This window comes from Caloenas nicobarica, chromosome 9 (genome assembly GCF_036013445.1).
Source record: "Caloenas nicobarica isolate bCalNic1 chromosome 9, bCalNic1.hap1, whole genome shotgun sequence".
In the NCBI taxonomy this organism is placed as follows: Eukaryota; Metazoa; Chordata; class Aves; order Columbiformes; family Columbidae; genus Caloenas; species Caloenas nicobarica.
The window spans coordinates 24,475,173-24,501,318 of record NC_088253.1 but is presented as its reverse complement, the minus strand read 5'-3'; the positions used below and the strand labels follow the sequence as shown (position 1 = coordinate 24,501,318).

At 42.4% G+C, this 26,146-nt stretch overlaps 1 protein-coding gene and 1 non-coding gene across 3 annotated transcripts in view; both read right to left on the bottom strand.

The window, feature by feature from the left end:
- The window catches only part of AP1G1 (adaptor related protein complex 1 subunit gamma 1), a 44,124-nt gene that overhangs the window by 9,889 nt on the left and 8,089 nt on the right, over positions 1 to 26,146 (bottom strand). For both annotated transcript variants that reach the window (XM_065640765.1, XM_065640764.1), the window contains 16 exons: positions 25,784 to 25,987; positions 21,557 to 21,681; positions 18,908 to 19,049; positions 17,569 to 17,665; positions 16,921 to 16,997; positions 13,308 to 13,403; positions 12,736 to 12,816; positions 12,421 to 12,519; positions 11,879 to 11,934; positions 10,928 to 11,041; positions 6,788 to 6,928; positions 6,078 to 6,132; positions 3,911 to 4,033; positions 3,492 to 3,581; positions 2,095 to 2,222; positions 1,384 to 1,488 (listed from right to left, as the gene is read on the bottom strand). In XM_065640765.1, coding sequence (XP_065496837.1) covers positions 1,384 to 1,488; positions 2,095 to 2,222; positions 3,492 to 3,581; positions 3,911 to 4,033; positions 6,078 to 6,132; positions 6,788 to 6,928; positions 10,928 to 11,041; positions 11,879 to 11,934; positions 12,421 to 12,519; positions 12,736 to 12,816; positions 13,308 to 13,403; positions 16,921 to 16,997; positions 17,569 to 17,665; positions 18,908 to 19,049; positions 21,557 to 21,681; positions 25,784 to 25,984 — 1,730 coding nt within the window. In that variant the 5' untranslated portion in view covers positions 25,985 to 25,987. The remainder of the gene's footprint in view (positions 1 to 1,383; positions 1,489 to 2,094; positions 2,223 to 3,491; positions 3,582 to 3,910; positions 4,034 to 6,077; positions 6,133 to 6,787; positions 6,929 to 10,927; positions 11,042 to 11,878; positions 11,935 to 12,420; positions 12,520 to 12,735; positions 12,817 to 13,307; positions 13,404 to 16,920; positions 16,998 to 17,568; positions 17,666 to 18,907; positions 19,050 to 21,556; positions 21,682 to 25,783; positions 25,988 to 26,146) is intronic.
- Positions 8,974 to 9,060, bottom strand: LOC135992265 (small nucleolar RNA SNORD71). Its single transcript, XR_010606713.1, has one exon. It is a non-coding gene; the product is annotated as a small nucleolar RNA SNORD71 (small nucleolar RNA).

Below are 26,146 nucleotides of genomic sequence, written 5' to 3'. Positions count from 1 at the left end.
AAATCTTAACGACCAGAAGCTATTAAGCATTGACTTCTACACTGTAATGAACACCAGAATATAGCAGAGGAAAATACAGATGTGCTCTCATAAAACTAAATGCAGTTCACAGATGTTTTTCTGAAGGACGGTGCTTCCCAAAACTGTGGATAGCATACACTGCCACCTGACCAAAAGCCAGCTGATCCCCAGACACCGCTGCCTGCAATGGCCAGTTCAGATCAAGCCTCCCATACTAGGTTATTCTCAGCACATTCATAAGGCTTCATGCGAAGCCTTACGCAGCTCACATGCCCTAGCTCATTAACATGGCTTTTCCAAGAACTGTTTGAGTTGCTGCATGGATACCACAGGAAGAGAGAAAAGAAGAAATCACAAAGATGTTGTGTCCTACACATAGTGAATAGGACAGTACCTATAGGAAAAAGTGATTGTGAAGAACCTTTGAAACAAGGTTTGGAGGCCCCCTACAAACACAGGCAATACTTAGTCCAGTGGTACCCTCATTTTCTCTCTGTCCTCTCATCTAGACTATAAAATGGGTGCTCCTCCGTCCAATGGAATCTGATGGAAAGTTTTCAAGAGTGGATGAAGTTAATCCCCAGATGATGTCCTCCAATCTTATCATTGTCACTGAACAGAATCTGTCATGCTCCTACATATCAACAATTAACTACTGCACATAGCAGGTTAATGACCATCCAGCAGAGAATTACAGCTTTCGTTATTGTAACACCGCATGGTTTTAACCTTCTCATAAAGCAATCACTTGAGCAAAGCAATGATGATTGGGACCTCTCCGTGGTAAGGTGTAAGGAGGTTAACATACTCACAAATTGCAAAAATAGGGGTGCTGCGGGGTGCAGTCAAATTGTGTGCCTTTGCATGCAGAATTCGAGATTTTAAACAGATACTACAAGAAGATACAGTAAACTAAAAAGATGTTCTGTATTAACAGCTGGAAGAATTATCTCAATTTCAGAGCATCGTCTAGGACAGGTCAATGGATCTCTACATGTTTATTCCAAAGACATTTTAAAATCAGTTTGAACCTAACAACTGTGGTAATGCTAGCACAGTAAAAGCTACCTGCAGACATTCAGCTAGCAAATTTAAGGTTCAACACCTAGAAGTAAAAATTAGTCAAGCTCAAAGCAGGGCAAATGTTTTGGCAGAGAAAGTCTCTGATCACAGAACAATCTCCCCAGATACATTAAGTTCTTAAAACACTCACTAACCCTATAGATGAGGGAGGTGTTCTAGTTCCTCTGTAACGCTACCAAAATCACCAGACAAAGCTCTCAAAGCATAAAGTGAGGTACGCAGGAGATCAGAGCAGACTACAATGATCCTTTTCAAACACCAAAATTCATCAGCACTTACCTCATGTGATCATATTTTTTGAAAAGTGCATTATATTCCACTGCCCTCTGCTGTAGCTCCACATCAATGCTGCTGCCATAAATGGAAACTACCTTCTTAATGCGACTGTGTGGAGGCAGGAGGGAAACAGAAAAAACACACACACCACGGAATTAGCAGCAATAAGCAAGAGATTAGCATGTGTCATCCAGAAGACACTATCTGGCTTCTGCTCAACAGGTGTCCTGTGTAATTCCTTTCAAACAGTAGCCACTGCTGACTTCTGGAACATGTGTGCAACATCCATTTTTGAACTGTCTGTTCACAACAGCACCAGCTGCCACTACATGGTATATCCTAAGAAAGCTCAGCTACCCACAGCAGGAAGCCACCCGTAGGAAACAAGACTATTTTTCCCTCCATCATCTGAAAAGCGAACTGGAAAGAACAGTCCACTGAAAGTAAGGACTTATCTTCCTCATAAAGGGGTTTTCAAGCAACAGGAACACAGATTCCCTCTACACAGTAGAGGACATTTACAGGAAAACAGTACAAATCAGTGGAAGTCTTCCACCCTGCAAGCAACAGAGGACTGTAAAAGCCAGTGAGTAATAAAATGACTCTAGTAAACTTTGGAAGCAGATCATGTCCAAGGAATACTTCACCGAAGACAACTGACGCCAGCATATTTGCAAAAAAGCCCTGGGCAGCACATGGTCAATGAGAACTCACTTGACAGTGCAGGTGAACCTCGTGGAAAGCTTCATGATGGCAGTGAGAGCATAGCCTCGTGTAACAGATGCAGACATATTAGAAATCAGGACGCTTTCTAAAATATCAAGAACTTCATCCTCTGTTACCTGAAAAGGGACAGAAGGGTTAGGCTGAGACAGAGAGAAGCCCTGCAGCAAGACTTCCAGGGCACGCTGTAAAAACCGGTCTCTTGCTTAATGGGCATGTCGTACCTCCTTGGCAACGTTGTGAGCCTGCAGCATATGTTCACAGTGTAAGAGAGATGTATCTGGGTGGAGATCTTACTAGTTTTAAAATACAATTCCTCTTCCACACAAAGATCAGGTTTATCACCAAAGTTGTTTAGATCATTGGGCTGAGGCCAATTGTCTGAGGTTCAACAAGGCCAAGTGCCAGGTCCTGCACTTGGGTCACAACCCCATGAACACTCCAGGCTCGGGGAAGAGCGGCTGGAAAGTGCCTGGGGGAAAAGGACCTGGGGGTGTTGGTGACAGTGACTGAACATGAGCCAGCGTGTGCCCAGGTGGCCAAAAAGGCCAAGAGCATCCTGGCTTGTATCAGGAACAGTGTGGCCAGCAGGACTAGAGAAGTGATTGTGCCACTGTCCTCGGTGCTGGTGAGACCGAACCTTGAATCCTGGGGTCAGTTTTGGGCCCCTCACCATAAGAAGGACATTCAAATCCTAGAGAGAGCAGAGGAGGGAACGGAGCTGGTGAGGGGCCTGGAGCACAAGTGTGATGGGAGCGGCTGAGGGAACTGGGGCTGTTCAGCCTGGAGAACAGGAGGCTGAGGGGAGACCTCCTCGCTCTCTGCAACTGCCTGAAAGGAGGTTGGAGCATGGAGGGGGTTGGTCTCTTCTCTCAAGTAGCAAGTGATAGGACAAGAGGAAATGGCCTCAGTTGCGCCAGGGGAGGTTTAGATCAGATATTAGGAAAAAAATTCTTCTGGAAAGGGTTGTCAGGCGTTGGAACAGGCTGCCCAGGGCAGTGGTGGAGTCACCATCCCTGGAGGGGTTTACACGGCGTTTAGACGAGGTTCTTAGGGACATGGTTTAGTGCTAGAGTTACGTTATGGTTGGACTCTGTAATCCTGAGGGTCTCTTCCAACCGAAATGATTCTATGAAAATACACAGCTAAGACCCCAGGAGATACCCTGCGAGCTAGGTCAGCACTGAAACCAACTGCAGCTGCAATCCTCACCACGAGTGGTTACGCGGCCCATGCCTGCAGCAAAGGAAGGAGATCCCTGTCCAGGGTTCATCACCATCATGGGCATCAGTGCTAAGTAACTGTTGCAAGCATTCCCCTCACACAGCCAGCGCCAAGCAGCCCAGCCTCAGCCAGGTACACAGTTGTTGTTCTTTCCCAAGCTATACCTGTATTGGTTCCTCCTCTTCACACTGACCAGACACCAGAAGATCTCCATACTCTCCTATGCACCAAGAGGCCACTTGCACCAGCGGTTGCTGTTAGGAGAAGAAAAATCAGATGCCTCAGAGATACATGGATGCCTGTATGACAAACTAAACCATCACCATTTACCAGAGCAAGATCAGCCCTCCTCCCAGCCAAGGAAGTTCCCCACAGGAAAAGAAACAGGAATATTTGATTTGATCAATAAATCCATAAGAGAACAGGAGAAAATAAAAAGAACATGAACTTACAGAAGACACACCTCCTCTGCAACCTGTCCCTTGGAGTGAGACAGTGTGATGTTCACTTACCTTGAGATGCTTAGTAAACATGCTTATTGCAGTACAACAAGGAAACTGAAGCTGGTCGCGTTTGGTATTACCTGGGAGTAATCACCAAGGATGGCTTTGTAGAGTCTCTGCACAGTGTAGGCATGCATCTCCACGCTATTAGTTATTAGCTGAATCAGATTGGGAACAGCATCGTCACGAACGTAACTTCCTGCCTGCAAGAACAATTGTGTATTTAAGAGAGAAAAGTTGCTAGATTTCGCTATCTGACTTCTCAGTAACATCCAGCATCTGCTGATATCCTTCACAAAGCCACCTGATGTGCATGGAAATTTAAATAAATAAATAAATAAATAAATAAATAATTCAACCTCCTCATCCCCAAGCACTTTATGGCTGATTTTGAGCAGGCTCAGGTGGGCAGAAGTACAGGACAGTACATTTTCTCAATGAACCCAACTATACCCAGAGAAATCCATCCTACAGATATCCTGAAATTGTCAAGAACATAAAGTGTGGGCACACAAAGCCTATGCTACAGAAGGAACATAAAGCAACACAGAAAACTCCTCTGTCCAATGGAAGGTTTTAAGGCAAAAGCCACCCTGGGGGCAGAACCCAGCTTGCTCAATCACTTGCTCAAAGCCAGATTCTATGCCAAATAAGCACAGGACTCAGGAACTTGCCCAAATATCACTCTTTGGGGTCTCTGATAGGACACGGACCTCAGAGGGAAAAGCCCACTTTAAGGCCAGGAAAGTACGTGGGGCAGTACACAATGGCACTGGCACTGAAGGAAAGATGTATCTGTGCAAAACCTATTCTGTTCAGGCGTTCCTGTGGCACTGAGAGCAGAACATACAAAAAGATGGAAATTAAGTGAGCCCAGTTAGGTCAGCCAAGTGAGAATCCACTCCAAGATGGCCAATGCCTTCTTTCTAAGTCTGCTAAACAGAAAAGGATGTTTATCTGCAAGTCTGCAGTAGGTAGTCTCATGAATACAGCTTTATCAATGGTTTCTCTAGCAGCCAAGAGAAAGAAGTTACTTCATTGAAGGATGTAATTTGAGAGCAATTCTCACAGCCAGCCTTCTAATGGAAGTCAATTCTCAGCTCAGAGGAATCTACTTTTCTATGTTTCAGGGTGGCAAAATGGCACACAGGCCAAACTGGCTTCTTGAAGAACCTCTCGATTTGAACGCTGTGCGAATATAATGGAAGACTGGCAAGGAGGACTGCAAGTCACTTGCATCTGGGGTGTAGAAAAACACATATACTAATTGTTGTTTAGTGTTGTGTGCTTGACAAGTAGAACTTCTGTTTAGATAACAATAGGCCTGTGACAGACTCAGAGGCACCGACTGAACATGCCTGAGATTCCTGCCCTGCTGTGGGAAAGCCAAAGCACAGTGGAAAACTGCACCTGCTGAATCCCCGATGCACCAGTGAAACCAGCAGGTTTGGTAACTCTCCAGTGAGGACCGAGCTCTGCGGAGCCTGCGCTCCCTGTGCGCCTCTGCCAGGGTGCTGCTTTGGAGATCCCCCGGTTTGCAAGGTAATGAAAATAAATCTATTCTTTGCATTTCTTTTGTGGGTTTGTGGTTGTTCCTGTGTCAGCTAACACATTCACTCATACTGATAAAATAAATCTATTCCCATTCCTTTGCCTCAGGGAACACACTGCCTACCCAAGTTATCAAGATCTCGTTTGCCAAAACACTAAGCCAGTTCCACCTTGGCTGTGATGTTTATAAAGAAATGAATGTAAGTAAAAAGTAATAATTAAACCCAAAGAAGAGGAACTAGAGAGCTGTTAATAGTTTCATTAAGAAGCTTTGATAAACTCAACTTGGAATAATTCCAAGAAATGGTTTCACCCCCTTTCTCTTTGCAAGTCACTTCAGGCTGTGCTCACTCTCTCCCGAAAGCACCATATATTGGAATCACACACAGTACAAGAGCTGTCCTAACTTAGAAGCTAATGTGATTACTGCAGTAGAAAAACTCTGCTGCTGCACACTGTATTCTTGCGTGTTTCTGAAATCATAGGTTTCTTCTAAAAACACTCAGTCATGTTTACTGAGTTTACATATTTCTGACTGGTTGTCTTGGGCCACAACCACCTAAGTACACTTCCTCTGTGTATCGTAGCATTTGTTATCTTGCCGGCCTTTGCAGGCATCTCCAACTTGATGATGAGTAACTTCCTACAGAAATTTAAAAAAAAAAAGTCACACACAAGAAAGGTAATTTCACTTACCGTTGTTAAGACTCTCATAATTGTGTCTATGTGCCAGCGTTTGGATGGAGCGTATCTGACCAAATTAAGAAAAACAAGTTAGAGCAATAACTGCTGGCCTTCAACACCAGCAGGAAACATCACCAGAACCTCCACATTCAGTTACTCCCTGGCCCACTGTCTGCTGAGAGGGGGACACCAACAAAACACACACAAAAGTCCCCACAAAACAAAACACCAGACACTTCACATTCTTTGACCTTTTTGCATTAATGCCAACACTGGAAAGCTGAATAAATACACTAGTCCATATAATATAGCACAGCCATACCTTGTATATACAATACTTCAGTGTCATGCTGCTGATTACAATGGCTCAACAGTAATTAGATCATCTCACTTATCCAACTAACCAGAGAGAATCTGTATGTGTGAAGGGTCAGCATGTCAGCACAACAGCTGTTCCAAAATTCAGCAGAAATTGATATACTAGACTTGTTTAGTGATATGAGGACTATCCGTATGGGACGCACCAGCGTGTCCCAAAGCACCAGTGTGTCCTGTTCCTCAGAGGGGGTTAAAACTGACAAACCACACAGAGATCAGCAAATGGAGAAGAGATGATCAGCATATTATCTCTTAAGGGGTGAAGAGGGGAAGGAACAACACACGAAGTGCTCATAATTCCGAGGACATACAGAAAATTAATAGCAAGTAAATTGACCCCATACTTTTCAGCTGCAAGAAATATTCCAGATGCACAGTCTGCCTTGAACTCTGGTTCACAGGAATCCAGGAAATACAGCAACTCCTTCATCATTCCACGGACATTGTTCCCATTAACAAGAGCAAAGCTCAGTTCCATCGCACGCCTGGGGCAAGAGACAGAAAACCAGTGAAGTATCTTCATCTAGTGAAACAAAAAAACCCACAAGTCCAGCTACTCGAATACACTTACCTTTTAATTAAGAAGAGAGCAATATTTATTAATCCTGTGAGAACAGCCTTTCACATTAAACATACAAGTATTTTCCTGTTCAAGGGCAGACAATAAATATCTACCTTCAAAAAAACTAAAGGGGACCGGAGGTGTGAGGTGCTCTAGAAACACCTATCCAGACATCCTAAAGGCTGGAAACATCTTTCAGCAACCAGAGTCCATCAGTGTCAAGGTCTGACTGTCTAAGTATGTGTAATCACACGCTGGTCATTTCTGACACACAACTGCAATAAATAAGCCAGGCTACAACACACTTTCTCCAGCTTCAGGGATCCCGGAGAGACCTGTTTCAATCTCCATATATTCAATCTCCAAATACACTTGAGATTTAAAATATTAACTAATAAGCTTTATTCTCTAGTGTCAGATAGACTATGTAAGATTTCTAGAACCCAAAATTATCCTGATGCTCTTTCCAGAGCCCATTCCCCACACACCACCGGGTGACACCACTGGACAGCATGTCGGCTCTTTGCTGCTCCTTGAACATGCAGAGGTCAAGGGCTTGTCCTTCCCCTTCAAGCTTCAGCGTTGATTCTAGAATAGCTCCCCTGTTCTTCCAATATTTTTGAATGAAGACTATCTTCAAATGCGATTGATTTCTGTACAACATCGACAATTAGTTGCATTGAAATGCATTAGAACAATGCATTAAAACAGCCTCACTAAACAACCCTGACTATTCTGAGCATTTGGTGTAATCCAGAACCCAAACGTCCAAACTGTGTCCTCTTCATACTACCAGGAACTTTATTCTCTGTTTGTCACTGAGATAGCCTACTAGAAGACAAGAAAGATCCTCATAGCACATCAAAAACTTATTCCCCCATTTCAGTTATCTTTTGCAATTATCTGGATAGTTGCTGAACCATTTCATGTGTACAGTGATTTTGTACTGCTTGTTGTGCAACAGATTTTGTCCAAAACTAAGCCAAAAGTTCTGAAGCCTGTTTTGCAATATATACTTCAAATGGATCAGACTGCAATGTGTGTTTAACACCAGCAATTTTCATTAAAATCATAATGTTGAGATACACGAGTTATGCTGTCATCTTTTCATATATTTACTGGCAGCAAATCCAGGAGCAGTCCCCACTGACTCTGTTTTGCTTCAGTGTCAAGCTTGCCAGCCTTCCACATGGACCGAGTTATTTTTTCTGATTGCCTAGTATTTTCCCAAAGTTCAAGAAACATCAACCACCTAGACCAGGCGCATGACCCAACCCAATCGTACTCAGTGCAAGTTATTTGTTCTCAAGAATCTGAAAACATCTAAACAGCACTATTTCTCAACATCTCCCTAGTTATTGTTGGAATAAGAAAGGTTTCTATAGAATTGTGAACTGGAAACGTGTTATTTTGCATTTTACCCAGCTAATACCCAGGAACCTAGAAAACATCGAGGTGTTCAGAATTAGGGTGGAAATACGTAACTAAATTGTTACCTTTTATCATCTAGATCTGTGGCTGGCTGAAGACCTATACAATTATTAGAACTGTTTTCATCCCTCCAGTTAGTTCCCAACTCCTTACACCTAACCCTACTGAGTTACGGGTTTTTCATGTTTAACTTTTCAGTCACGGTATGGCAGACATATTAATACTGCAGGCGCACAGAGGTAACTCTGCAATCTTAATACCAGGTATCTATCTCAACACACACTGCTTACCTTCGATCATATTACACAGCTCATTTCTGTCACAAAAGACAGACAAAAGGACTTGAATTAAATGGCAAAGCCATTCTGCATTATACTACATGGACCGAAGATGCACAGCAACGGTTAAAGGATGATGGGAACAGGCCATGCTTCAGATAACCACGACCAGGTACTGCGTCTGTCGCTCGAGTCCCAGCCCTTGACCCTTGCTACCTGGGACCCGGACACCCAGTCCACAGGCAGCTTCAGTGGAGACAGTGCATTGTCAGCAGCACGAGTGTCAGCACGGCAACGTCATGCTCTGCTGATGGATCACTCACAGGCTTCATCATCCAACAGCACTCAGACACGAAGCTCTGTCATTTGTACCACACCTGTTTTCCAGGCAGGCACCAAGACAACACTCTTGCTGCCTTCCGTCCCAAACCTAAAGGAGGCTTTGCTGTTCCCCAGCCCAGCCTCATGCTGGCTCTGGCACCGAACAGCAACAACAGCCTGACTTGCTCAGCATAACACACACGAATTTGTGTCTTGGGATAGATTGCAACTGTAAAAATAGATTACATGATACCCATTACATAACAGTTACAACTAAGTTTCAGAAGCAAGACATCCAACTTCTTTCCTATTCTGTACATATTAGACTGAGAGCAGTGCTGTTAAAAATCTACACCTGATTCAAAGATGGGCATAAATTTGAAGAATGCCTATCAGAATCATTATCTATGGCATAGCTATCATTTTGACGAGATGGAAAAAAAAAGGAGGTTGAGCAATTTTGAAAGTATATTCGTTATGTGATGACAGCTCAATGAAATTTTGGCCTACAGCAGACAGATTCCACGAGATGCAACAGGGATGCAACTGTCCCCATCAGTGACACGTCGTACGCTGCACTGAGCTCAGACCACCAGTTACAGAAAGAATAACCATGAGGTAGAGAGTTCTGAAAGAAAGAACGCAATCGACAGCCGAAAGACTCAATTGAGAAGGGCAGTGCTCCAAATAGGTAGGGCAAGAGTGAGATCAAACAACTCAAGCATATCTATGAGTGTCTGACAGAAACAGGAGAAAGTTACTATCATGAGTAAAAGGAGCATAACTGAAGTAATGAGAAGAAACAGAGGAAGAAGTTTAGACTATCAGAAAAAAAAAGTCTCTCGGTAGTGAAAAGTAAGGTTGCAAGACCTCCTGTTGCTTAGAGAAGTAGCAACATACTGAATTTTAATGACCAACGAACACCAAGAATGCGTAACAGGACATGGTTTGTAAGCAAATTACTTGAACAATCAAGTCTGAATTCTACCACTGTGTAATCAAATTTCACAGAATCACAGAATCACAGAATGTTAGGGATTGGAAGGGACCTCGAAAGATCATCTAGTCCAATCCCCCCGCCGGAGCAGGAACACCCAGGTGAGGTTACACAGGAAGGCGTCCAGGCGGGTTTGAATGTCTCCAGAGAAGGAGACTCCACAACCTCCCTGGGCAGCCTGTTCCAGTGTTCCGTCACCCTCACTGAGAAGAAGTTTCTTCTCAAATTTAAGTGGAACCTCTTGTGTTCCAGCTTGAACCCATTACCCCTTGTCTTACTGTTGGTTGTCACCAAGAAGAGCCTGGCTCCATCCTCGTGACACCCACCCTTTATATATTTATAAACATTGATGAGGTCACCCCTCAGTCTCCTCTTCTCCAAGCTAAAGAGCCCCAGCTCCCTCAGCCTTTCCTCATAAGGGAGATGCTCCACTCCATCATCTTTGTGGCCCTTTAATCTAGAATACATTTATTTGGATGGCTTAACACTGCTTCAAGACAGCATGGCACTCACTATTAGTCTGGGAAAGAAAAGCAATACAGAGCATGTCAGAATAGCTTTGATTAGGATCGCACTTCACAGAGGCTTTTCCATCCTGTTGTGAGCACACAGTCTGATCTCCACTGAGACCCCATGGTGAAAAAAAAAAAAAAAAAAAAAAAAATCAGGCAAACAGAAAAATCTTGTTTTCTAATCCCAGATGCATAAAGTGTAAAAGCACCTTCCCAAAGAAGGTAGCTGCACATATTCACTACCTTCTTTGAAGTACGAACGATACTGTGCATTAATACTTGTCTCAGTTACAGTTCCCCAAGATTATTGTCATTTTCCCCATGCTCTGCTCACCTCCCATAGGCTGTCAACCTTGAGTCTGTTTCACTGACATTTCAATTACCTTTTAATGGAGACATCCAGATCTTTCAGGCAGTCCACAATCGTGCTTCTGTGCCGCTGTACTGCATTATGGTCTGTCTGCACAGTTTTCAACAATGACGTCAAAGCTACGTATCTGGGATAGGGACACACAGTAATAAAGAGCTGACAGTAAGCACCTAATTTCTATGCACAGACACTCACACCCCCCAAAACCTTAGAACAGGGTTCTCTTATACTTCGTAATAAATTGCAATCTCCCAGGATGCTGCCTGGCATATCTCCAAAGGTGAGTTCCCATCCTAACCTGAAACACGCCTCACAACACCCCACTGCCCAGACAAGCAGCTGCGCCCATTCCCGGGCTCGTGTCTGTTGTCCAGTCTTCACGAAGATTTTGAAAAGACAACGCAATTGAAGATTAGGCCTCTGCAGATCATACACTCAAACCAGTGTGAGCTGCAGTTCCCAGTGCTACAGTCTTCTACCTGTACCTTGATTTGCAATCAAAATGCCTAGAGATTGGACTTAATTCTAGCAGCTGCAGCAATTCCATTTCCAGATTCATAGTCACCAAAGCACAACCAAACTTCCTTGTTGCCAACAGCACACCAGAAAAAACGGTCTTTGCCTAATTTGTCAGATCTCCAGTGCCAACTCTGATTTGAATATCACCACAGACAAGACAGGAGTCACAGCTTACTGAAGAAGCCACTTGACTAGTTTAAGAAATCACACTGTAAGAATTAGATCATAGACCCAGATTCACCAACTAAGAAGGGCAGGGTCAGTTAAGATTTTCACAAAGAAAAGAATGGCCCAAGAAAGAAGCAAGCTAGACAGTCACACTAACCCAACAACAGTACTTTCCAACATGGTCTCCTGGAAAGCTCCACTTCAGCATAATCTTTGTGTAATTGCTTCTCACACATTTTAAACTGGCTGCTGCCAAAACACACTTCATACAACTTACCTAATATTTTTGTCGTTGTTTAATAAGAAACGGCCAAGGATGTTAATGGCTAACACCTGCAGAAAGAGTTAGGGAAAGTCAGTGATCAAAAAAGGCTGCTGGTCACCTTCACTGTTTCAAGAAGATTTTAAAAGCAATGTGTCAAATCCACCATTGCAGTTCTTGGCCAAAAGCATAACAAAGAACTCTAGAAGCTGACTAAGCAGAGGAAAACCTAAGACAAACACAGCATAAGCTCTCTCCCGCGCCCAAAGAAACATGGTCTGCAGGAAGTTTTGCTTTATTTTTGTTATTTAAAAACACCACAACCAACCAAACAAGAAAACCAAACCCAAAACAACAACAAACCCCCCACAACCCAAACACACAACCCAAAAACACCAAACAAAACACTAACACCACTTTCTGAAGAGGTTACAGTCTTATCCATAGTCAATTGTGAAACTGCATTTGGGTGAAACAACTCTGCTTCACGCCCTCTACACAAATTACTCTAATACAAGCCTAGAAAAAAAAAAAAGGCCACAGCAAAGGCAACTTACTCTCAGTCCACTCTCAGATTTTATGTCCATAATAGTCAGCACAGTTTCATACAGAATGGCATTTCCCACATTTTTACTTGTTTCTGTGTTAGTGGCAACCTGGAGAAAAGAAACAAAATAAGCAACTCCAACGCATCCAAAACAGAACCCCTTTATCCCTAGCAAACAAGCATCACACCTATGAACATGTGTCCCTTGCAGCAAAATTCAACCCTGCATAGCAAGCAGCTGCATCTGCACCAGTGCTGCTGAATCCAAATTATTAAGAAACCAAAAGAGAAAGTTAAGGCTGCTCATCAGCCTTGCAGACCTCACCTGTGCAAGTATATCATTCATTGCTTCACTAGAATCATCATCATTTCGCCCTAAAATTCTCAGTAACCGCAGGATTCGTACCTATTTGACAAAATAAAGCAAAGAAAAATCTCACTGGATGACAGTGTTTTACATGGGGACCACAAAATGCCCAGTACACTTCCCAAGGAGTGGCAAAGCAGCAAACCAAGCTGCTGATTGCCTTTCCTAAGCAAAGTGTGTATCCTTCAGAAGACTTCTACCAAGAAGAAGAGGCTCATGCTGAGCTCACTGCCTTCCCACTGCCAGGACTGCCAAGAGTACCCCCCATGCACTGGGCACGAGCAACATGTGTCTTCTCTCTTTTGTCACAACTTCAGCTAATACGATAAGGCACTACAATTGCTGCTTAAACTAAGGGAGGTGTCTTTCACTAAGGTAGATTAAGAGCATTTGCTCAATCAGCTCTAACAAAGGCACAAAATGCTAGAATTGCCACAGCTGTCCCAAGGTAACCACCTCATCATATCTAAGTCTCAAAACACAGTACTAGAATTAAAGGTATATAAATCACTGTTTGCATCAGATCTTACCTGCAAAAAGGGGTCACTGATCCCAGACACATCATGCTCTGGTGAATATCCAGACATGATAAGGTTCTTCAGAATACGAACTAACTGGGGAACAAGCTGCAAAGAAGAAAGTTGTCCTGTTAGGGTGTTGTTCCTTCCTCCTGCCAGCTTTGAAGTACAGGTTGAAGAACAAATCTTGTATTTGAAAGCAAGTCAGTCTATGGATTCTTCCACAACGTTCAACCTGCACACCTCGAGCTGATGTTATATGAATACCTACAGCTTAGCTTGGGCACAATCAGAAATAATTAAGCCAGGACCTGAGCATCATATTGTATCTTTAAAGTACTAAATCTACCAGAGGTTGGCAGTTGAGACCTGAGAGGAAATACCAACTTAAATTTCTGTCTTCATGAAAAGGGGATGTGCTGGGACTACTAAAATACTGTAATTCCAGGACTTTACTGCTGGGGGCTTTACATTAGTTCCTGACTCATTTATAGTACACATCTCCATGGAAGCACCAGGCATAGCCAAGAGTTTTGATCTTTTCAAGTACCGTACTGCTATGATTAAATTATCAAGAATTCCTTCAATGTTGACACTCCATCCAACTTAGCTTCTAAAAACAAAAGCTTTGTGATCTGCTTCCTCCCCAAGAGTTTCCAAATAGGGCTGAGAACGGATTTCCCTCCAGCCCTCCCCAAGGGCTCTACTGTTACACTTCTTCCCTGAGAGCAGCTCCAGGGTCTATTCTCCTTCTCTTCAGCCCAAACTTCTTGGCGAGAGCAGCAATACTGAACTGACCAAGTTCTTTGCTTCACTGCTGTTAGAAGGGTTCTGCACAATAACACAGAAACTGATGGAAGCACTGCTAACATGCCAGATTCGGGAGCACAAAATCATATCGATTTACATTGTCCATATTTTAAAAGTTTCCTTCCAGCTGGGTGGGCTAAAAAGCTTTCAGAAGCAGTTCAGATTCCTCAGATGTTAATGGCACTCGTCTCCCCACAGGCACCTACCCACAGGACTAAGTTATCTTTCAAGACTCATACGCAGCTTTGAAGAAATGCTCCCTATTTGCAAAAGTTTGGTGCAGCTCCCTCCATCTTAGACATCTCTCGCGATGTGATTCATCTGGCAGGGCAGTTCTGAGGAACCACAATGTGTCTTTGTAGCATCTCACATGCTGAGCAAGTCATCAGTTTAGCGCAGAACGTGGCAAATAAGCCAATCGCTAAAGCAGACAAGCTACACCAAACATACTATTTATCTCCAAAAACCTTCATAGCAGCTACGAGTAACAAAATAGTCTCAGGGATTGAATGGAAGATCACTCCCCACACATTCTATGAAAAAATCTTAGGGTTGGACTAATTTTCACTGAACTGTAAGAGAAAAACCACTCCTGGTGGATGACAGAGATGTAGATCTCTACAAGCTTCACTGCTTCCATAGAAAGTTTCCTCTATCCCTCTCAGCACTGGCATTATTAAAATAATCCAGGCACTGGCTAGAGAGGAGCTGACAGACTAGACATGGGTGTTACCATGGCTGCACTAAGTGGATTTTTCATTCCTGACCTATAGAACTCAACAGTCACGTGTGGACATACTAAACAGGCAATGTTTTTTGGACCAAAGTCCTGTACATTTGTGGCAGAGTGCAAGAAGAGAAACAGCTGAGTTTCTCCATCATCTCTTTTTATTCCTACCCTTGCTCTTGAGGAATTACATACTCCTTTGCAAACATGCATTTCATAAAACACACAAACAAAAGGGACCATGAATTTCTTCCTATCTGCCTTAAAGAGGAAATCAGAGGATGCTGCAACATCTTCCCTCAAGAGAGCAACAGACAGGCGGCATGACCTGCTGGAGCATTCCTGGAACCCTGGTTAATGTTGTCTTTGCTTTCTAACATGCAAGAGTTATCAGGACTGAGGACAAGACAAACAAAAGGAAACATTACAGCCATGGAGATCGGTTGAGAGCCATCCTCCCAATCTTCTGTAGTCAAATTACACCCATGAAAAATACCAGCAATGCAGACGTACTCGGTAGCTCTTTGGAGCACAGGAAGCCCACTTACTGGCAGCTGAGTAACTGTCTCTCCTGCTCCCTTTTGGGAATCACCCCAAGTTGCCCCACTTTGTGATAAGAAGAAAGTCCAGTTTTGCATAGGCACAAAAAAATCCCTAAAGTATTCTTCAAATGAGAGAGAGCTTGAGAAAAGCAGGCTTGTGTTTGGAGAAGGCCACAACTGACATTCAGGGCTGCCGTGGGTATAGAGGTTTAGTGACAAGACCAGACTGGCACACAAAAATCATTAGACGAGTAAAATTCATCTGAGCATGTGGCATCCATCACAAACATGGCATTGAGAGGCACTGCCTCACCAGAGACAAACATCTACAGATTCAATGCAAGCATGCACCAACTAGAAGAATTAACTCTTACCTTTTCATTCTAACACAGCAGGATTCCAAACAGACAAAAAGGACAAAACAGACGAAGCAAGCATTAGGGACAGATCAATGTTATACCATTCACAGCATAAACAACTACAAGAGAGATCTAGAAAGTGTACCTAGTACCTAAACTTTGTGGACTCAGCTCTTTCTTTTTTCCATGACTCTCATCTTAATTAAGTCATTAGTAACACAGATGGCCACCTTCAAGGTGACCCTAGTCCCACTTTCATTCCTGCTTTGACATAAACAATCAGGGCAAGGGAAGATGCATGGCAAAGTGCTAAGATACAAAGGATGCACTGTTTGAAATCCCTAATGATATAGACAAGCCAAGGAAGAACAGTAAACTGGTCATGCAAATAAACAAGCACCTTTAAGAGGAGCAAATGGCCAGCTCTGTTCTACCAGCTTTCTTCCAATTTCTCCTTCTTTGACCAAGAAGTCAGAATGACATAATCACTGACATTGTCAGATGCCCTTCTGTTGGTAATCTTGGCAATAATACTGCACAGCAGATTACAGCCAACAGCATAAAGAAGTTTGTGCTGGGGTGGGGAGAAAAGCAAACATTCCTAACTAGAGGAGGAACCCTTAAATTAAACTGGAAAATGATGTAATATGGCATGCACCAGAGATAAGGTATACACAGAACTAGAATTTCCACTGGCACTTTTGACCTGAGTTTATAAAATTGTGTGGCTGTGGTTAAGGCATTCAGGTATTGGTATAAGCCTCAGATTTTCATCTTTGCCGCTTCATGTTTAATACATTCATGATTCCAGTGTCACTATGCAATTAGCTACAAAGAGCTGGAAAAAACACTAAGGGAACAAAGACCAAACTTTAAACCTAACTTTAGGATGAGTTTCATGTTGCACAGTCTTAAGACTGATGTTTCGTAGCTTATCCAGTTATTGAAGAGGATTACGGCTAGATAAATGCAAGATTCCCAAATCTAATTTTTTTTTTAAACTTTTCATAACGCACAGACAGTATCAAGAAATTCTTCATCCAAGCAGTTCTAATGACTGTATTAAAAACACTTCTTTCACTAGGGAGACTAAGAGGAAGCATGGGCAAAAAAAAGAAGACGCACAAAAAACCCACAACCAAACCCAAAGCCATATGAACTCTGTAATATTATCAATTTGCACTTACCTTTCTAAAGTGTGCAAGCATGTCTGGGCTTCTCTCACACATCTCTGTGAGGAGGACAACTGATGTGTGAAGAACACCTAAAGGTGAGGGGAAAAAGAAAAAAGCATCCACATTTAACATAATTTCGTTGGCTCCAGACACATGACAAAGATCATACAGAAACAACAGGAAATCATTCTAAAAAATAAATCTTGAATCCAACATATCTACCCCAAAATTTATTTGGGGATCTGCTCATGCCTTAAAGCTGCAACTAAAGGCCAAAGGAGGAGAGAAATTGGACTTTGCCTGCAGAAACTTACATACTAAATATACAGTCAGATGGTAACAGGCATAAATTGAACTAGATTATCATTAAGGTCCCTTTCAACCCAAACCATTCTCATCCTCTAGAAACCCACCCTAAAGTGTATCAAAAAAGAGTGTAAGCATTCTTCTTGTCACCTATGCCATGCAAAAGTTGTGCTGACTAGCAGTCATAAACATCCCTGCCTTCCAAATGACATTTGCTTCCACTGCATAGGAAAGGGAAGAAACAAATCACACAAATCCACCTCAAAAGTTCCTTCAGAACAAAAGGTTTAGGTAGCAAGTGCACCATCCTGTAAAGAACGGCATGGCCTTGCTAAGTAGTGTCTCAGATATTACCATGGTTCTTCTCGTTCAACAAGTTTTTGGTGGCTGGCAGGAACATTTCCATGAGTTCAGGCACCTTTCTAATGACATGAACAGCGCACAACGCTGCCTGTATGGGAAAAACAGCTCTGTTAGTACATGCTGTAAGGACAACCATACATGCTTTGAGAACACCTAGCACAGTGGGAACTATCACAAATTTAATGATATCAAAAGGTCTGGAAAGTTTATCGTATACTTTTCCATCTCTCTACTACAAGCGATACTAAACAGCATCACAGAGAATAGTTCAATACAACTATCACGAGTGAGAAGGGAGGAAAAAAAACCAAAAAAAACCACAAACCAACCAAAAAAAGCACTGAGCTACAAAGTAATACTCCCATTAGCGATGGTTCATTCTTACATTATTCACTTTAGAAGTGGTATTAACTGCAAAGCAGCTCTGCCTTTAATAGGGCCACTTCAGTCTGTCTTCCTGTTGCTAGGGAGAGGATAATGCATTGGAAGTAAATAATGAAATTTATGTCAAATTTATGGCTCATTTTCTTTTCCTTCTCCACAAAAGAACTTCCTCCTGCAGGTGATGGGTTCTACAAAGAACAAAAGTATACCGGAAAAAAGTTGCCTACTTCTTCTAGGGTGGGGAAGCAAGACACTATTCTTTGCAGCTGCTGGAAAAATGGAGTGCACTGAGGGCGTGTTCCCGGAATGCAGCAATACCTCTTAGCCTTGCTGCCTCTCCAATCTCTCTCTAGATCCAGCACTAGACGAAGAAGTAACAATGCATCTCTTCCTAAATCTTACTGCTCCCCATGCCTTTGTAATGAAATAAATTTAAAAGAAAAAGGGTGATTACATCTTGCAGATGCTATGGCTCACTTGCTACTGCAATGAGACAATCTATAATTGTTTGCCCATTTCAAGCCATTAACCTTTTTATCTCACATACTTCTGTCATCCTCAAATAGGTTCAAATCTTCAGGTAACAGCCTGCCCTGTTAATGATCAAAGTTTCTCTGACTTATCTGAGAAGATACAGAAATAAAACTGATGACCTGAAGTCTGGGGTTAGTGTCTGAATGGGCGGGTGTTCACATTACAATCAATAACCCCAAGGCAGAGAGTATCAAAACAGAAACAGCTGCCTCATCTGTTGGAGGCTTGTCTTTTAGAGGCTAACACACGTGTCTGCTACAGATAAGACAGGGAGTTTTTACCTCTGTCTTGCACACTAGGAAAATACTCAGCTGTGTGATCCAAGTCATCTAGTATTCCAGATATTAGCAAGGTATCTGATCGATGTCGAGTTTCAATCCATAACAAAGTATTCAAAAGTTCTCTGGAGTACCTTTTTCCTAAGATAGGAGTTGGAAGTTTTGAGGAGCTTTTCCACCTCTCCTGCAAGGTCTCTGCACATTTCTGAGGAGCCCATGCAGCCAAGAGTGCAGAGTGCCAGCCCCTGCACGTACTGCGTGCTGTGATTAAGGTCACTGTAAAGGAGAACAAAAAAAAGCCAATCAGCATGCACACAGAACCTGAACACACAAGAAAAGGCATCTGTATCTCCAGTCACCCAACCAGCTGCACGCATGGCCCAGAACTCTCCGGAGTCTCAGCTATTTGGGAACATGCATCAGGAGCAACAGCAGCTTGGAGTGCAGGTACCACAGGGTTTGCTACTACTTCTACTCAGAATCCTTAGAATTCTAACGATAAAATACTTGGCTAAAATGATTAGATGGATACCTAGGGATTGAACTGAGAAGAGGGAAGACCATACTGAATTCCATTAAAACTTCCAAAGTAAAGCCAAAACATTGTCTTTTGGAACTTGCGTGCAGAAAAGAACCCAACATGAAGTACAGTCCTGCAGTGACTGTTGGCTGCCCCAGTTTAAACATTCTAGGACAGGCTTTAGCTTCTGCATTTACAAACCAAATAGTATACGAAAATCTATGTAAAAATATCCTCTATTCTGAGTAAAAACCACAAACCCTACCACTCACACATCTTGAAAATAATCCATAGAGGAATTTTGTTTAGGAATCCTAACTATTCATATGCTTAAGGAAGATGCAAAAAGCTGTCATTAAGAAATCAAACCATCTAACAGTAGACGCTATTCACGAGGCCAGCGACCAGTGTCACACCAAGTACAATGCAGCTTCCACATGGCAATGCCAACTGCCTGTAAAACTGACTTCTACGCTACTTTACTTTTCCATCAGACTACTTGGTCCTCATGTTGCTACAGTACTCAGGACTCAATGTTGAAGTAAAAACTCTGGTTCCTGGTTTGGGAGGTGAGCTGGGGATTGCACGATGGGAAAGCAGGGGAAACGAGTGGTGTGTAACCAAAAAAGCACAACTTGCAGGAAAGCGAGACAGTGTTCTGGTTTTAACATCAAGCAGCTAGGGCAGCATGCAGAGGAAGGAACAGGTAGCACATGCCACTAAATGCGTTGGTTTTTTGTTTCCTTCCTTTAACAAATTTTCGGCAGCTATATACAGCTGCGTGTATAGCAAGTACGTGCTTCACAAGGGTGCCTGCATTTTTTGCTATAAAATAATGAAAGACAGTGCCATGAATGGAATCCCTTAGTGTCTAGATAAAAGCAAGACAAAGTGGTAGATATGGAAGCCAAAGGAGAAAGCAAAAAACAACCCGCTGAGGCAGTGGGAAGCTGTCTACCAGTTTTGCTCATCTGCAGTCTGACTAATTTCCAGTTCAAACTCACTACACCTATACCACACAAATCATTTTAGCATAAACAATCAAAAGAAGCACTAACCTAGCAGCCTAGTTCTAATGAGAGAGTGTCACAGGTATGACATTTCACGAAAAGCTTTAGCCAAATGTCTCTTCTCTCCTGGACACTAGGTCCAAACTAGCAGATTCTCAGGACTGCGTTTTTTTGTCAAGTTCTTTCCAAGCACTTTGAAGTAACAATCTAACTGAAGATCAATACTTTACTTGCTAATATCTGGGAGGCTTATATTCTAAAAGTACATAATAATAAAAACAGACACACCACACAAAACCAAGCAAGCATTTGGATAAATCAACTAGAACGCAGTTGTTCCATTCCTGCTCTCATTCATCTTGAAAAGCAGTGTTATCGGAAATGCACCAATCATCATCTACTAAACTGTACTATAAAAGTCTCAGTTTAACAGCATTTTGCTGAGAGGGAAAAAAAAAGTTAAAAGGATTATTTCCCATCCCCTCTTGTCTGATTTCAGCAAGATGCCAAGCAGACAGCACATCCCAAGTTGCTGCCTTGCTACCAAGGAAAACCATTCATCAGCACCCTTAGGCCAGACTTCAAGAGGAAGTAGCCTTGATCCTCAGAGTCCGACAGCTCTTCAGAGCTCCTCAGCAGAATTAAACAAACACAACACAACACAGCTGCAGCAATGAACATGACTTGGCAGCAAATGATGGCCAGTCCAGCCTACAAAGTTTTAACAGTGTTATAAAAACACCCAATTCAGTCATATTAGAAAAGTTGCACAGACCTTTATTGATGCTGCATTACTGCTCACCTAGCTCTTTCCTACTGCAAGCTGGGAGATAACTGATTTACAGAAATGGAAGAGAGCTCTTTACAGCAACTGGAGGTCTCCTGCACCGGTTGAGCAGCTTACTGTGGCCATTTCATCTTCCCGATTTTATTTGTCTCACCATGACCTCCAGAAACATGTACTAACATTCTGTAACAGTAGTTACATGAAGTGTTGTTTGCCACACAGACCTCTTGAGGACCAATGCAATTTTATATTATTTTCCCTCTAAGGAAGCTAGACAGGATCATCCAATACAGTACAATACTACAACAGTCTTGTATGGTCAACAGCACACAACAAAATTGAAGATATCAGTTTTCTAACACAAGGGGAAAAAACTAAAGTACTCGAGATATCACGGCCAGGAGTGTACTTTCAGATCCTGAGACCTCAAAGCATGTGTTGATGGAGAGAGAGGTGGTACCCTTACTTCTTGATGCAATTGGTCATAAGAAGATGGACATCCTGTCTCTCATCCAGCAGCAACATGGCACCTAAATACCCAATGCGCTTGTCTGTGAATTTCTGAGAGGCAATGAGCTTGAGGCACTCCAACTGGAAAAAAAAAAAAAAAAAAAAAAAAAAGAAAAAAGAAAAAAGAAAAAAAAAGACAGAATTAGCTTAAACTACTTCTTAGCCAGAGGAGAAACAGTTTGAATTTTGATGTTTACTCATTTAGGTCTCTCAGAACGCATTTTTAAAATATATTTTATTCCCGTTTTGGTGGTGTGGAAACCAAAAAAAGTTAAATGACCTGCCCAAAGCTCCCAGCAAGCCAGCAGAAAAGTCAGTAGCAGCTCCTGCATCTTGAAGTAGCCAGACGCTGCTGGCCTCCTATGACCTCAGATATACCAGATATGTGGGTTTATGTCAGATCACAAAAGCAAAATATAACATATTCATAGAGATAAGAATCCATCATTAAAAACAAAATAGTAAAGATCTGGAAATCTAGATCATGTGTCATGTTTGATATGCACCAGAAACTTCTGAATCAGGCTTAAAAGGGTCCATCTACCTACCAGAGAAACGATCAATGCTCTGTAAGTTAAGTTGTCAAAATCAGCTTTTGCTTTTTATGATCTGTAACTAAATTACTAGCCAGGTAAATCTTAGGTACAGTCAGAGATAGTTAAGTCTTTGTGCTGCTCTGTAATCTGTTTGAACACCTGAAGTTTGACTAAAATCACAGGCAGTGTAGCCACTACGAGCTTTCCTTCCACCATGCAGAAACGTCACCTGTGTTCAACAGCATGAAGGAGATCCCTAAGGTAACATGCATAGCTGCCACTTGCAATCAGCTGATTAAGAATTTAATTGCTAACCTATTGTTAAACTTAACACTTTCTTACTGGGAAGGAAAAAAAAAAAAAAAAAAAAAATCAACAGAGAGACTCCGCACATTAAAATATCTTTCTCTAACAGATAACTAATCAAGTATAACCAATCTCTACTTTCCAGGCAGGAAGCAGCAGAAACAGTTTCTCAAAACAGGTAAGAAACCTGTCCCTGGCCAACACATCCCACCGCCCTGCTCTACAAAGTAGCTGGGGCAGGCAGTGAGCATACAGGGTGGGTGCAGGAGGGGTCAGACAAAGCTTGCAACAGGCCCGTTGGAAAGGAAGGAGGCATGCACAGCCAGAAATACAGGGCACCATGAACAGTCCTTCATGGGCCCAGCTACAGGGAAGCTCGAACAAGGCACAGACACAGGTGAGATGCAAGAAGCACACACACATCAGGAAGGTAAAGTTGTACAGGATACTGATAAGAAAACTGAAGTTGAAGTGCTATAGCTGAGCCACCGACCAGCTCCCACCACCGCATGGCATCAGAACAAAACTCAACTATGCCACAAGTTGTCACATGTGAACACCCAGCTAGTGCAGGGTGACAAGGGGGACAAAGTGGTAAGAAAAAGCATGAAAGAAAGCAAGTTCAGTTTGCTAGGTTTAAAGGGGCTGAAGATCTAGAATACAGAAACACCTCTGAACAATAAGATCAGTCATCCATAAGGATAACTGAACTTCCATGAATGGGCAAGATCAACCAGGGACGAGGAACAGAACACTAGATAGTGATCTCTTGTCTTTCTAGTGCTTTCTGTAAGAGAAAAATGCATTTCTGAAACAGCTTTCTTCTCCAGGTTTACAAGATACTTTCCAATACAACCCTCTGCAAAAACGTCATGTAGAATTGAAGACATCTAAGCTACAGTGTAAGAGCCGCAGGCAGAAGATGAATGACTATGAAAAAGCAGAAGGAAACTAATGACTGCAACAGATACTGTAAGACATATTTCTAGTACTTTTGTATTTGAAAGATATTATTGGAATTTACTCTGTGAAAGGCTGATGAGCTCTTGTTTCACTTGTATACAAATGCATGCAAACTAACTTCAGGCACAACAATACTGAGAAACATGATCAGCTGAAGCTCTTAGTAGGTCTAATTAGTGGAAGAAATGTTGATACCATTATATCCATTTCATTCAAACAACTAAAATCTGCTACATCAGTACTGTAACAGATATACTAGTAAAGTCGGATATGATACAGGCATATAGCCAGACTACAATTTACCCAAGTTTTTACTGACATAGCCACTCTTCCAAGTGCATTTTTTTTTCTGCAAGTGGAGATAACGACAACAATAATAAAGTTTTTTGACCATTTGCCCAGGCTGTCCGATACCTTCTAAACTTGCACAAATGGTATTTGCACCCACTCAAGGGACAGCTTGGCATCCAGTGCGTCTCAGCATGCACTGGCTAAATATGGTACTCACGCTCATATTTCTGTACAAGATACCCTGGGTCAAAGTTGAGGATCCCTGGCTTGGAAAGAAGTAGACCAACCATTCACTACTTCTGACACCTTCTCTAAATTCTCTTCTGTTATTGGTTATCCCTTCCATACTGCCAGCTGAAGTCAGATGTCTGCTTACATCTTTAACAGAGACTGTCTAACACGGCCTGTGGGTCTATTCTGTTTTTCACCAAAACACATTTCCTGCATATTTATCCCGTCACTCTCTGAAAATTCCTGTCTACAATGCCAGACTGTCTATCTACAAGACTCCACTGCTGGAACAGCATGTGTCTTCAACAGGTACCCAAGCTTTCGCAAACTATACTGCACCTGCACAACATCAGCACTTTGAAGGATTCTTTCCAGTTATAAGCACTGAGGATGTGCAAAGGTCTGCAACTTACTCGCTTAGAGAACAAGCACTGGGCCCTATATGGTCCTGACCCGCAGCTGATAAACTCCATGAGAACCAAGGCCAGTGAATGAAATATTCTGTTTCCAGAACAGTCAGTGGAGATACTTCTGTTTGAGATGCAGCAACCCCAGCCATAAGAGATATTGAACGATCTGGTTTACTCTTCTTCCACTAAGAGTGAAGAGGTAATTTACCATAACTGACCAAAGCAGAAACTGAAAAATTATTAGATATCTGGTCTAACCTTCCATATATAGGATTAAGTACTTGAATAACAAGATAAGATAATTCAAATAAAATTTAAACATGTTCCTAACATTGGCCAAATGTGGAAGTTGTAGCTAACACTTATCTGTAACACTTTTCATTCTTCTTGCAGCTCATCCTTAGCCTTCATTTTTGTGACAGGAAGTTTCTCTTTCGGACCAGGGAGCCTGGCTATGTGAAGTGTTAAGAACAGGATAATACACAAATTCGCTTGCTCTTACGCAACAACTAATTGTCCTGTGAGAAGAATGCAATGATGTAGAAGTAAGTTTATGCACTTTATATGCAATAGCACAGTCCAGACTCACTCCCTAACACTGTTTGGAATCTGATTTCAGTGGTTTGAGTTTCCTGTTTCAGTGAGACATGTCAGGACTGGTAAATCCAATCACAAATGGATAGACTTGCAAGACATAAAGCTACTTTAAGGGATACAACAATTTCACTGACTTTTCATCTGGCTTTTTGGAAGGCTTAGGTTAGGTAACTGCTAGCAGGACACTTACTGACTTCTAAGCAAAAACTCACTATGCCCCGAAGATTAAGCAAGCACAACTTGAAGAACATCTTGTAGATCAAGAACTCCCATCTTCCTGTCTCCCTTTTCCACAATCTGTGCCAAAAATAGCATGTCAAAAGTAAGCTAAGAGATGGAAAACTCATACCAGCACTCTCCAAGTCACCTCACTAAGATGGGAATAAGGATCACCGGTTTCTTATTCCTGGGAACAGACCAGCTCTTATTTGCCTAGAACAGATTGCTTTAGAAGGAAAAGAACCTCCTTTGAAGCATCTGGTATTTTCCATCAGAGACAGAACTCGAGAGTGCTGTTTGGAACCCATCTAGAAATAGCCATACGTACTGGACTGTGGTTTAATGACTGCTCTGCAGAAACATGAGTGGTGAGGGGCAGACAGCCTGGCAAAAGCAGACTAATCCTAAGTTTCCTAACAAAATATGGGAGTCTCCAAACAGCAGCTCTCACTAACAAAGTCAAAACTAACTAATGTAGGTTCAGAAGATACATGAAGACAGTCCTCAAAATATCCCAAAGAGCAGGCAGCGAAACTGCAGCTAGGAATGCTCCAAACAAGTCAGTGTGCCCAGAACACAAAGCAGACTGGCATATGCGGAGAGCACAGCAAGCACTGAACTCTGACCTACCTGTCCAAAATGTGCGGGGTATCCCAGCATGTGCATATACAGCAGCTTTGCCACATTTCTGCATCGGTATGTGTTATCTTCCTCTCGGAAGGATGACCGGATAGCAGCACATTCCTTTTGGATCATCTCACGCTCTTCTGCCTGGGTTCTTGCTGTCCGGATGGTCCGGATCAACTCCCGCAGTCTGATGGGGGCTGGCATCCTCTGAGAGAAGAAAGAGAGCTTTAAATCTTGTACCGTACCTGAAGGCTTCATAATGGTCTCATACTTTTGCCTTTTTTTTTTTCCCCCCTTTTATACCCTACAATTACATAAGTAAAAGAATTAAGACAATGCAGAACTGCTTCAGCAGAGGAATTCACT